This window comes from Pteropus medius, unplaced genomic scaffold (genome assembly GCF_902729225.1).
Source record: "Pteropus medius unplaced genomic scaffold, Ma_sr-lr_union100, whole genome shotgun sequence".
NCBI classification, from domain to species: Eukaryota; Metazoa; Chordata; class Mammalia; order Chiroptera; family Pteropodidae; genus Pteropus; species Pteropus medius.
This window is the reverse complement of record NW_024346667.1, coordinates 25,361,077-25,375,007: the sequence shown is the minus strand read 5'-3', so window position 1 is coordinate 25,375,007 and position 13,931 is coordinate 25,361,077. Positions and strand designations below refer to the sequence as shown.

The 13,931-nt window shown below is 32.5% G+C and overlaps 1 protein-coding gene across 1 annotated transcript in view; it reads left to right on the top strand.

The window, feature by feature from the left end:
* NAF1 (nuclear assembly factor 1 ribonucleoprotein) overlaps nt 1-11,819 on the top strand; it is a 30,849-nt gene extending 19,030 nt beyond the window's left edge. Inside the window, 5 exon segments of the mRNA XM_039876279.1 lie at nt 1,483-1,643; nt 4,843-4,894; nt 8,023-8,125; nt 10,920-11,312; nt 11,315-11,819. Of these exon segments, the coding sequence (XP_039732213.1) occupies nt 1,483-1,643; nt 4,843-4,894; nt 8,023-8,125; nt 10,920-11,312; nt 11,315-11,379 (774 nt within the window). The 3' untranslated portion in view covers nt 11,380-11,819.
* The last annotated feature ends 2,112 nt before the right edge of the window (nt 11,820-13,931 follow it).

Below are 13,931 nucleotides of genomic sequence, written 5' to 3'. Positions count from 1 at the left end.
GAAGAAAGAGGTCTATTTTTTTTCTAAATTTTTTCAAAGCAAATTTCTTGCTATTTTCTTATTCGTTTTTAAAATTAAAAAAAGCTTAAAAATTTGATGCTATTACTGTTATTTCAGAATACATTGGCATTTTAATTGTTTTTAATATTGCTAGTTGTTTTTAGAGTAATCACATCTACACAATGTTGGTACCCTGATGGCTGAGTTATTTTATGCCTTACTGAAAATTAATAGAAGCTTGAATGATATTCTAAAGAGTGTAAAATGAGAACATTTACTATAAAAATCAAGAACCAACCAAGGATGTAATAAAACAGATACTTTCAGTGCAATTGGTTTAAAATGGTCCAAACTATTTGGAAAGTTATTTAGTAATTTATATCAAGAGTTTTAGTAACAGTCATACTCTTGGCTCCAGTAATGGAGTTCCCTGACAAATCAATTTTCAGGAAACCTGAAGTGTAGAAATTTACATATAAAGATGTTCATTATGACATCATTTATTGAGCAAATTGGAAGCTGCCTAAATCATCTATAATAGAAGACAAGTTGAACACATTGTATTCGGTCTATAGAGGGATCTTAAATAGCCACTGAATTTATACTTAGGAAGAATATTCATAACATGGAAAAATTTAATGCAACTTTAGGTTTTAAAAAGGAACAGTTACGAAACTAGTTTTTGAAAATTTATTAATAGAAAAGACTAGAAGAATCTACAGTGACATTAGTCATGGTCTAGTGTCTATAATATACATATATTTATTATCAGAAACATTTTTAAAAACAGGTATTTTGTGAAGAGTTTGAAAATGAGAGACTTCCTGTCATTCATAAAACATTTTCAGAAGTAAAATATTTGTGTGCTAAAAGTAATTCCTTCACATAAAAATTAAAGGCTGTATAGCATCTTTGGTTTTTGAGAAATAAGCAAATTTAAGTTCAAATCTACTTTGCTACCTTTTGAATTAGAAAAAGTTGTTTAATTTTATAAAAATGTTAAGCATTGTATGAAAATGGTAGAAATAATTGAATACTTATTGAAGCAGAAACTTGCTTTTAAGTTTTGTTACAAGATTCCAGATGACAGACAGCATTTTATCTCTCAGAAGTTATTAATTATAATTCTTTTCTTCATACCTTACAACTTAAAGAGTGATAATAAAAATAAAAATTCATAATTTGCATCTAGTTGGTACCACTAAATGATTTGAATTTAGCAAAGGGCAAGCTTGCTACAATTGTTTTAAAATTCATAGAAAGGAAATCTGGAAAAAGCTAATGTATTTATAATCAAAATATGAAAACTTTATGAATATGCAAAGATGACAAATATGAGTACGGTTTTATTCTGACATTGACAAAAGTACCTTGTTATAACAATTATCAGTGTTTTCTGTTTTAAATATTACTAATATTTAAATATTATTTTTGAATCATTTACACGTTAAAGGAGGGCTTTATGTTTCTTCTATTTTGTAGATATTTGAGATATTTGGACCTGTTGCACATCCATTTTATGTGTTACGGTTTAATTCTTCAGAACACATTGAGAGTAAAGGTATTAAAATAAAGGACACTATGTATTTTGCTCCATCAATGAAAGACTTCACCCAGTATATATTCACAGAAAAACTTAAACAGTAAGTAACTTCATTACCATGCTAGTTGTTTGCTTATCTAATGTTTATGTTTTAAGAATAATTCTCAGTGATGGTGGTTTGTTATAGTTAAATGGGATCTCTCTTCCAAAGAGTTTTTTATCTTCATAATAATGCCTCTGAAAGCCAAAATTTGTTTTCACATTTTATTGGTAGAGATCATTTATATCTTTTACCCAAAATGACTTTATCAACTAGTAGGAATACATTTGGGTCATATACACTTTTTGACTTTTACATTATATACATTCTTTTATATACATGCTACTTCAGTATTAGTGTTACCATTTAGATTTTTTGCTATTTTAATTTTATTTAATTTTTATTAATTTAAAATTATTAGGGGACATTGATTAATAAAATCAAATAAATTTTAAGTGTACAATTCAGTAGTATGTTGTATATATATTGCATTGCATGTTCACCTCCCAAAATTAGATTTCTTTTCTTTGGATTACATTCGCAGTCTTAAGTAGTTAATAAAACTGTATAATTCTCAAGAGAAAAAAATATGTAGATTTCAGGTTGTTATAAATTATAAACTTGTAGAAGCAGCAACTAAAATGTGTCACTGCAAAGTTGGTTATCAAGTGGTGATAAGCAGGGCTGACTGAATTAATAAAGCAGTGCTCTTAATTTTGTCTGTACATATGCTGAATGACATCTATGGCAAATGGGTAGTAGTATTTCTGAATACTTATGCTCCCACTGGTTTATTGTGTATTTTCATGTGTTAATTATGTTGCCTAGTGTTAGTTGTAGAGCTGTTTATATCAGTCAATTTTGTTACATAATTTAATTTTTGTATAAACCAATGCATATAGTTAAGGTAGAATAGCTTTTTAAATAAAAATTAGTTGGATGCTTTGGAAAGAAGTAATGGATATGAGCCACTAAAATATCATCAAATTAGGAGTGGAAGAAAAGAACACAAGAGGTGGCGAGGGACGAGAGATCTTAAATTCAAGAAGACTGCACTCAGTTTGACACAGTCCCTTTTAGGTCTAGCTCTCTTTCAGTTGGAAATTTGAAATATAAGTGACGCATTGGGGATGTGGTTTTTGTAGGAAATACAAAGGAGCTTCAGTCAGTGAGTAGTGCTATGCCAAAAGTACTAGTCCCAGTTGTAGGGCATAAGAAGGTCTCTGTTCTGCTTATATATTAAATCAAGTCGCTGGATTTCATTTATTATTTCAGATATGAAAATTTTGTTCTAATAATTGATTTAACTCATGTTTAAGAACCCACATAATTATCTAAAGGAACTTTATGCCTAAGTTATTCTTCAGGTTGTGTAAGGTTAATTTTTATAAATGACCACTGAGAATAAAGGTGAATTAAATAGACAGTAAAATCATAAAGATTTTAGTGTGTTTTAAAATCATGCCTTAATCACCATTTCATTCTGCTTTTAATATTTTTATTTTATTTTATTTTATTTATTTTATTTTATTTTATTTATTTTATTTTATATTATGTTATCATTGGTTAACAAAACTCAGTAAGTTTCGGGTGTACAATTTAACAGTAAGGCATATATATATTGTATTGTGTGTTCACTGTCCATAGTTAGATTTCTTTCTGTCACCACAAATTTGACCCCTTTTACCCCATCTACCTTCCTCCTTCTCCCTCTCCCCATATTAAGATGTTGCTGTATATTTTGTTTTGACAAATAAAATATTTTAACTTAAAACATAAGCCGAAAGGTTTTCTGAAGGTATTTATTAAATGGATTTTAAATAATACAAGCAGTCTTTGTTCTTGATTTACAAGAACAAAACTTCAGTCATTGACGGAAATAACAGTAAACTAAAGAATTGGGAAATTAGGCCTATCCTGTAGAGGCCCCACCTGACAAAGCCTGTTCTATTCCAGACTATATTTTATTTGTCATGGAAACTCAGTGCAGTACTTTGCCTTCGAGATGGAGAGGAGCTAAGCTAAAGAAGAGATTAAGTACTTTTTGAAATGTCACTTGATCTCTTCTTTAGTAGATTTTGATTCTTCAGTGAGAAATGCACTAGTTGAGAGCACTTTTCCCACTTCTATCTTTAAACTTTAGGCTAAGGGCACCACAGATGGGCATGTATGCAAAAAAAAAGGAATACTGGAGTTATGTTAAATGTATAGGTACAAGGTGATAATTAAGAAGTAAAACTTAAGTGGTGGAAAAATCACTGGTAATGCCTCATATACAATGTCAAAGTTCTGAACCAAAATTTCAGAGCAAACGTAATGTCTTTCATATTGTGCCAGTCCTCTGACATCTGTAAATTGATTTTTATGGATTACAGATTAATGGATTACTGATTTTAATGAATTCTTGAGAATCTCATTTGTTTTTGAGATGTAGTTTAAAGCAGTGAAGACATCTCCTAATACTTTGTAATATTTTACTATGATTGAATGTCAGATTGTGAAATAAAAAATTAAAAAATAAGATTAAAATGACCTTTCAGAAATTGATATTATATTCATAATTGATATATGTACTTTTGTCAGTCATAGAGTATAAAACTTTTCACCAAAAGTAATTAATGCTTATGATTATGCTGTCCTTCAGAATCTTCAAAACTCCTCCTCTTCCCCAAATTAGATAACCTTTATTTTACGCTCTCTACTTTGAGAATCACTATTGGAATGAGCCTTGGTTGCTCATGGAGTAGTGTCGATATTCCTCAAGTAAATAGAAGGAAAAGCATTTCATGTTGTTATCTTTGCCATTAAACCTGTAAAATATTAGATAAGGGAATGCCTTATGCTTGTTCTTTAGCACGTGGAAACAGCATCTAACCTATAAGTGGTGTGGAATAGGCATTTATCGAAGTGAGTTTTATAAATCAAGCTCAAGTATTATGAATGTATTCCAGTAATAGCATCTGGAGATGCTTATGAACTGCAAAACCATTTCCTGTGTACACCACAGCCGTGGCTTATTCTGCTACCCCAATCCTAATATGTATGTGTGTCAACAGTTATGTTTTTCTTATGAGCTTCCCATATCTTCTGAAACAAGGTAAAGGAAATATAAATGGTCCCTTTTTTGTTCTTATTTTCATATATATTGCAAAATTAAGAGGAGCTATGTCTTCTATTTTATTATTTTTCACACCATTAAGTTATTAAGTGCTTATCAGAATCTTAACCAGTACTTCGACTTTTTGTTTTCTCTTCCTAGGGATAGGGGATCGGATGCATCATGGAAGAATGATCAGGAACCACCACTTGATGTAAATATGTCTTTTTATACAATATTTTAGAAAATAAGGCAGGGCTTAATCCTATAAATTCATCATTCTCAAGCATAAGGAGGGCCTTAATGCTGCTCACACTGCCTCCTGTGAGCCCATGTGCATTCCCCCTCTCCCGGATGGCTGCTTTCTGCCTTTCAAAAAGAATTGTTGGTTGATCATTTAAAAAAAATATTTTCAGTCACATTTTAATAATTATCAGCTTGTCATTGTCCTTGTAATTTCCTACCTTTTTAATCACTTTTTTGGACAACTGATAAAGGCAGAATTGTCATTATTTTTAAAAATGTTATTCTTCAGTTTAGTAATTTCACCATGTGAGACATGAAGATATTTATTAATGGTGCTTTTAATATGCTGCCTTTCTTTTGGAGGTACAAAAGCATTAGAATCTACCTAATTCTCCAGTTTTTACAATATAATTTCCTTCTTAAAAAGAGAGTTCTTGATTTTCTTTTTTGAATCTATGTCAGCAAGACTAGTTTTATGTCCCATAGTGTTTCTAGAGATGTGGACTAGTGTTTAGGATTATTTGATTTAATTTTTCATGGAGATGTTTAAGCATATTTTCTTTTCTTTTTAAGTTTTTAAGATATACTATTTTTATAGTAATAGTAACATTAGAGCAATGAGTGTATACATTCCTTAAAAATAGTATGAATTTATACAATATGAAAGAAAAAATATAGTTTATTAGTAAGAGTTTTTATATGTGCTCAGTAGTTCTGATGAAGTTTCTCAGTATTATAAATTTTTGATATTTGTAGATATAACTATTCGTTTTAGATGCTCTCACACAATGTTGAAGATTCACAGTCTTTGTTAATTTCTAATTTTACTGAGGCATGAATTAAGTAATGCTATCTTCAGAGGGTCACTTAACCAGTGAGTGACTAAGTTTAGTATCCACATTGCCATGGGAGTATATTTTCTAGTACACGTGATTTCCATAAGGCCCTGAAGATTCATAATGTTGTTCATTATCTCTAGAGTATTTTATTACTGAAATTACATGCTTTTAAAATATTCAAAACTTCACAAAGGAATATCTTGAAAGATATGTCTTGTGAAATGCAGATATTTTTATATATCTCTGTTGTTTCAGACGTAAGCATTGAAGTTATTAATTATGGTACTGGTTTGATTAGGTTAATTATAAAAGTAAACTTCGACATACTTAATAGAATTTTTTTCTAAGTGGTTATCTGTCCCTTATTTCTATAATATGCAAAACTCTGAGAGTCTAAAGTTTATTTTATTATAATGACTTTTTGTAGTTTAGAATTATTGCCTGGTGTTGACCATATATTAGAATTTGGAATTCATGGTGTTTAAACTTTCTTGAAAAATCATGCCGTGAAAATAGAAAGTGTTAGGCTTACATAAAAGAGCTAATAATTATTTATTCATTTTTAATGTATTTAATTTTTAGTTGAATAAATATGTTTAATGAATACAAATTTAAATTAATTTGTATATAAGGAAAATGTGAATTTTTTTTTATTTTAGGAGGTGATAGCAAAATATTGCCAAAATAGTCTCTCTAAATTAACTGTTGCCAATTAAAATCCTTTAATACCTCCTCTCTGCCCTTAGGATGATGCCCATTTATTTAAAATGGTACAATAAGATTCTTTATTCTCTAATTAGATTGTCTCTGATTTTTCTATATAAGAAGCTTTCACTTTGCCATGCAGAACCATTTCATTTCTCTATTATACTGTTCCTCTCTCCACATTTCTACTTCTTGGATATTTCCTTTTATTTATTTTCACTGCTAACTCATCATTAGAGATTTATCTTGGGTTACCCATACCAAGTCTCCCTTGCCCTTTTTTCTCTTTCTTCAGCTTTATATTCCCATAGCACTAAATCATAGCACTTGTTCACTGATTTATTTATTTATCTATTTTTCTCATTCACTGAACATTTCAGAGAAGGAAATGTTTTCCATCTGATCTCAGTACTTTCAACTGTCTGGTAGATATCAGACTTAACCAGAACTTAAACATCTTAGCACATTAAGATCAGTAATAAAAAATCATGTATGTGAAGGTACTAAAATCAGTTGATGTTTTCAAATTTGATTATAGATCTGAGCTGTTTCATTTCATGAAAGATTTGATCTAGAATATATTTCAGCAGTACCCTACTGAAAATCCCATACAAAGACTTATACATTTTGTGTCTTCTTTTAAAATGTGCATACATACATACACAGTGAGCCTGCTTTCATATATTTTTATGAAACTTAATATCTGTATTCTATTAATAGAATAATAAAATGCCTGAATATTAAGAAATCGTAGAAGTTATAACATATGTAGCTTATAAATCTTGTTTTTTTGGTAGATTGTAACAGCGAATCTCAATTCTTAGTTATATCTGACTTTTCCTCTTGTAATTTAAAATGATTTCCCCTTGGAAGTTGGGTCATGCTTGTATCTACTTGTCAAACATTTTCTTGCAGTCCTATCTAAATAGCATCCCTGGTGATTTTCTCTACCCTTACTTTGCCTCATTATTTATTTATCGCCTTTTCTATACTCGACATTATCTTAATAAAAAATTAATACCTATTAAATGTTTAGAACAGTGCCTGGAATATAATTAGCATGTGTAAATTTTTGAATGAATGACAGGTATAAAATTCTCTTCTATTTTTATATTAGATCTGATACTTTATGTTATTTGCTTGTTCCTAACTAGTCTTTTCTTTAGCATTTTTGGCAGCTGGCACTATGATGAATCTTGACTTTAAGTTGGAAGTTAGACTTCTAGCTAATGAATAGCCATATCCGAAGGTTGTTAAGATTGGCATTTTAAAGTTATCTATGAAGCTTTCTAAGAATTAAAAAAAATCATAACAACAACCAAAAAAGCCTTGAGTATTCATCTGATTACTGGACTGTGTCAATTAAGAGTCTTTAGGCATTTATCAAAAAATACTTTATTTTTCTATCTTATGTAATTCAAATATTACTGGAAAATATTTAGTGTCAAAAAGAGTATTTTCCAGGGTCAGTTTCAAATAATAGGCTTATTCTTCTCACCTCCAAGTACGTACCATTGAATTCATGTGACATAAATCTATATTTTTCTGTCAGGCCTTAGACTTCAGTGATGACGAAAAGGAAAAAGAAGCTAGACAGAGGAAAAAAACTCAGATTCAAGGCCGGAAAAAGTTCAAATCTGAATTTAATGAATCAGGTGAGTAAATGTGATATATAGTAATTTTTTATCTTCACTTCCGTGTATTTAAGTTCATCAGTAATAAAACCGAAGGAAACATCTGGGCTTTTTTTTTTACCTCCGGCCATCCAGCCAGCACTGGAGTCATTTTACACATGGAATGTGGTGGGAGAGAGTAACAAGGAATATTCACTGGTAGTTTTTCAAACTTAATGACGTAAAAATGGCTAACTAAGGGGTAAAAGGCAAACTTAAGCTTTGTTAGAGTCATTTGTACTCGTGAGCACTTTTTCTTAAACATATTTGCTTCCTGTTTAGAATTAAATGATATGGTACTTAATACCTAAATCAAGGTATTTTATTTTTTAACATGCTTTTTCTTTTATTATTCCTTTTCTGTTTCATTTTTCCTTTCTTTAAAACTAAACTTTTTAAGGATTTATATGCAGTTGTAAGAAATAATACAGAGAGATTTTGTATGCCCATTACCCAGTTTCCTGTAATGTAATGTCTTGCAAAACTATGCAGTAAAATATCACAACCAGGATACTGATATTGATACAATCAAGATTCAGAACATTTCCACCACAGAGAAATATCCCTCATGTTGCCTTTTTATAGTTAATCACTCACACTTTCCTCCCTAACTCGTCCTCAGCTCCTGTCAACCAGTAGTCTGTTCCGTATTTCTGCAATATGTTTTGTCATGTCAAGAATGCTTATATAAATGGAAGCATATAATATGTTACCATTCGGGGTTGGCGTTTGTCATTGAACATAATATTCTGGAGATTCATCTAGATTGTTGTATGTGTCAAATTTCTCCAGAGTTACGGTATTCCACAATATGAGTATACCACAGATTGTTTAACCATCGTGCATTGAAGGACATCTGGGTTGTTAATGGTTTTTGGTTATAGGAATAAAGTTGCTTTATACATGTGTGTACAGGTTTTTGTGTGAACACATTTTCATTTCTCAGATAAATGTCCAAGAGTGCAATTGTTGGACTATATGATGGTTGTATGTTTTTCAGTGTGGCTGTGCTACTTTACCTTTCCATCACTGATGTATGAGTGACTCAGTTTCTCTACATTCTCACCAGCATATAGTGTTGTCGCTATTTTTTATTTTGCCTGTTCTCATAGTGTGTGACGATATCTGTGATTTTAACTTGCATTTTCCTAATGCTTCATTTACTATATATCTTTTTCCGTGATGTATTTGTCTTTTTCTGTTATCTAATTGTATTTCTGTTTTTTAACTCTTGAATTATGAGTTTGTATATAATTTCTTCTAGTCTTTAGCCTGTGTTTTCATCCTCTTAAAATAGTCTTTTGCAGAAAAAAAAATTTTTAATTTTGATTAAACCCATTTTATCAAACTTCCTTTTATGGAATCCAAAAATTTCTTAATTCTATCTACATCTCAAAGATTTTCTCCTATTTTTTTCCAAAAGTTTGCAAAATTATTTGAGCTATTCTAGCTCCTTTGCCTGTCCATATGAATTTTAGAATAATCTATATTGACAAAAAGTCTTGCTGGGATTTTGATAGGATTTGCATTAAACCTGTATATTGGTTTGAAGAGAATTGACATCTTAACTGTTCTATTGAATTTTCAGTTCTAAAATTTCTATTTGTTTCTTTGTATCTTCTTTTTTTTGTTATAGCTTAGGCTTTCTATTTTTATTTGTTTTAATGTATTCATAATTTCTTGTTGAAGTATTTTTATGATGACTTTTAAAATATTTCTCAGATAATTCTAACGTCTTTTGTCATCTTGGTATTGGCTTCAATTAGTTTTCTGTTTTCATTGAATTTGGAATCTTCTTGGTATGACGAGTGATTTTTAGTTGAAACCTGGACATATTGGGTATTACGTTAGGAGACACTAGCTCTTATTTAAATTTTCTATTTTAGTAGTTTTGTTTTTCGAACTGCTCTGACGGGGAAGGGAAGGAGGAGGGTGTCACCTCATTACTATTACTATCGGGTAGAGCTAGACGTCCAGGTTTTCTTCTCAACCTCTGTTGACATCTCTGGCCAGAGGCCTGGTTACTACTGGGCAAGAGCAGGGCTCCTCTTGTGCGTGGTAGGAGTGTGCCTCATTCTTGCCACCCTGACACTCATGGGGGACGGCTTTGTTACCTCTGGGTGGCGAGGAAAGCCCTGACTCTCTACTAGGTCTTCTCTGACACCACCCAGGGCGGAGGTGGAAGAACAATGTGTCACTGCCAGCAGAGGTGGAAGCCCAGGTTCCCCACGTGACCTCCAATGTCATCTCAGAGAGGCCTTGTGACTGGCTTCCTGCTCAGCCGCCTCTGACACCACTCTGGTGGGAGCCATCTCATTACAGTTGGTCGGTTGGTCAAAGGTGGCATTCTAGGGTCCCCATTCGCCTTTGGAAATGTGGCTGGGGGTGTGGTCCAGTTTCCTCTGTGGCATCCGGCTGGGGATGAGTGGTTATTGTCTAAAAGTCTGTTTTGCTAGACTTTCCCTTTCCTTATTCACTGGCCTTTTGGAGTTTTAAATTTGATAATTTTAAGCCTTACACTTTTATAACTACCACAAGACATACTGGAAGTTAAAGAAAACGCATTATTGAAATTTTAACCCATTTCCCATTTGCCCTGAGAATACTCACCGATGGCAAATCCTAGAAAACATAGCATTCCTACGCATGACGTTAAATTAACACGGGCAGTGAGCTGCACTTTTTTCTAAATGATATTTAGTCTTTTTTTGATGTATTAAGATTTTTAATTTTATTTTTATGCTTTTTTTTTTTTTTTTTTTTGCGCTGCTCAAAGGTGAAAATTTCGCAGAAGTACATCAGAATTGGAATGCCCATGGCGCTGCTTCAGAGCATTCAAAAGGCTATCGCAACAGAGAATTCACACGAGGATTTCCCCGGGGCGGGCATCCTCGCCCGTTCCGCGGCAGGCCGCCTCCGCCACAGTTCTATAATTCAGAACATGGGTCTCTGGAGACGTCAGGGTTTCCGCCTCAGAGACAAGATAATCTCGTCGTGCCGCAGTATCCCTTTCCTCCGCCAGTGTTCGACATGCATAATTTTTCACTTCCTCCTCCACTGCCACCTCCACCTCCACCACCACCTTCTGTAAACATGGGTTGGGCAGTACCTAACATGGCACCTCATCCACTACTTCCCATGCCATACTCCTTACCCCCACCTCCTCCCCCTCGCCCCTGCCTCCCCCCACCTCTTCTGGAGATAGTAATTCTTCTCATTTTGGATCTTACTATTAGGTGAATGTATGCATTTCCAGAGAAATGTGGACTTTTTATACTGTGTGAGGATTTTTTTTTTTTAATATGAGAAGAATTTTTTTCTTTAAAGGAAGTAATTATGGAGTTAGATTTTTACAATATTGAGAAATAGTAAATACTTCCTTTAGTTGTAAGTTGATATATATTTGTAACCTTTGTGAAATTGTATCCATATGAAAGTTTCACTTTAAATTTGTGGTGAGAAAATCCAGTTATGTAACATTTAATTAAAACTTTGAATCCATGCTTTTGCCATCCCTTCTCTATTAAGCAATATGTATAGGTTTAATAGTAGATCTGAAGCAACTTTCATCATGTATTAAAATATATTGAATATATTGATTATCTTCTTGGTATATACGAAAATAAGATGTTGAAATCCTATTGAGAGTCTTTAAAATAAAGTATTTTTATAAACTCATACTTTGGAAATTGTTTTTAATTATAAATGCAATTTACCAGGGAGTTTAAATGTTCTCATTTATTTTTTAAACAAGACAAGGGTACAGAGAAGGGAAGGAAAGGCTAACGTGTTGGTAGAAGCTATGACTGTAATGAAAGCTAATATTTATTCATCATGCATAAGCAAACTTTTTATTATTTATGCAGATTTCCATTTGGTCACTATTCAGCATACTTTACTATTTAACCACTTAAAAGGACCACAAGGATTATTCACAATAAAATATTTATTTACAATAAAATATATTTGACCCCTTACTAGGATAATCAGTACGTCTTCCATATCTGTTTCCCAGATTCTCACATGCCTAGCACAGATTAGGTGCTTAAAAAATATTTAATGACTGAATTCAGAGTTTATAATTAAATGACCAGTTAGTAGTATTTTACATCATGAAATGTAAATGTAAGGGAAATTATGGAATTTTAGGAGCTGGGGAGGCTTAGAAGTCTAAACTAGTCCTCATTTAATAAGTAAGGAGGAGCATAAAGGGTTAAGGAACGTAGGTCACTCGGATGGCAAGGAGTTGAGCCTAGTTTTCTTGATTCTCAGATCAGCACTTTCTACTAAATTGGCGCTTCCTAGTCTTTTATTCCTGAAATGTTTTTGCAGCTTCTCGTTAGGAGTTACCTTCATAGATTATGGCACAGTCTTATTCTGGTCGATTGACTATTGTCAGAGTTAGATGAGATTATATCTAGAAGCACTAAAAAAAGCCTACAAGAATGGAAAGAGTAAGACATTATCATCCAGTGATGGTAAATCAACAAGTTGTTATCACCATGCCATTTAAAACATCTCTGGACCTCTGGACCTCAAGTATTGGCATCTGATGGTAGATATTTAATATCTGAAGAAACAGCTGAATGATACCATTTGATATCTGGTTTCAATTAAGTTCCTACCTTAAACACTTGAGAGTCAATTTGCCTTCCTCCTTATACTTAATTCAGGGTTTTAAAAACTTTAGGGTGCCTGGAAATCACCTATAATTAACATCTAAGTTTTGGATAGTGTATTAAAAATGCACATTCTTGAACTTTATCCCACTTTCAAATGCAGTAGATCTGAGCGGAGAGCCAGAAAACTCTTTTTAACAGGTACCCCCCACCCCAGGTGATTAATTGCAAGATTTATTCTTAGTCTATATAGATTTCAGGGTAATCACACTACTCCAACTTTTTGGCCATTCGCTCTGGAACTTCAGAGAGTACTGTTTGGAGTAGTAGCGAGGATGTGGGGTTGATAAGGAAGAAGAAATAAAATGTCTATTCAAATTGTATCTGTGACATCTCACATGGTTATCAGCTATATTTTGTCAACTACATCTGTCTGGAGTTTAAGAGGAGGACCTATTATCTCTTACTTAGAAGAGAAATAAAATTTTAATCATCCCCACCTTATTTTACAGTAAACTTTAAATTACTGGCTGGTATAAATACAATGTTCTACTCATACAATTTCTCACCTCAAATGGAGAATTCTTTATTTTAGCATTTTCCTATGATGAAGTAGATTGACATTCACATGATTGAATGTGGATCATACCTTTGCACATCTGTAGTTGTAAATGTGTAAAATCAAAATTATTGCCTAAGCTAATAAGTTTATTTTATTGAGATCACTGTCTTCTCTTTTTTTTTTACAAAAAAGATAGGTCCATGGATACTGGCTTGTCCACTTATTAGAAATAGACATCGAAAGAACTGGGTTGAGACTGTCTAGTGGAAATCTGGAATGGAATGTGCAGTTTCAGAATTTACCAAAGAACATTTCTTAAAAGCCGTGTGGTTAAGTCATAAAGGTAGATTCCAAAATGTACCCGTCTCTTCTGTGTAGTTAAATTATTAGTAGATCCTCAGTAATACTAATGACACGGGAGATGGCAGGGGACCTATGTGCAGAGGTCTCCCTTGTTTGGGGGCAGAGAGGAGTATAGAACCCTTTCCCTTCCCAGCCACACCTGATTTGTCACTCCCTGCCCTCTGCCCCTACTGCTTCTGTGCTACTTTTTTTGTTGCTTACTTAAAGCTGGTAAAAACTACGTTCAAAGATTTAGCACATTTGA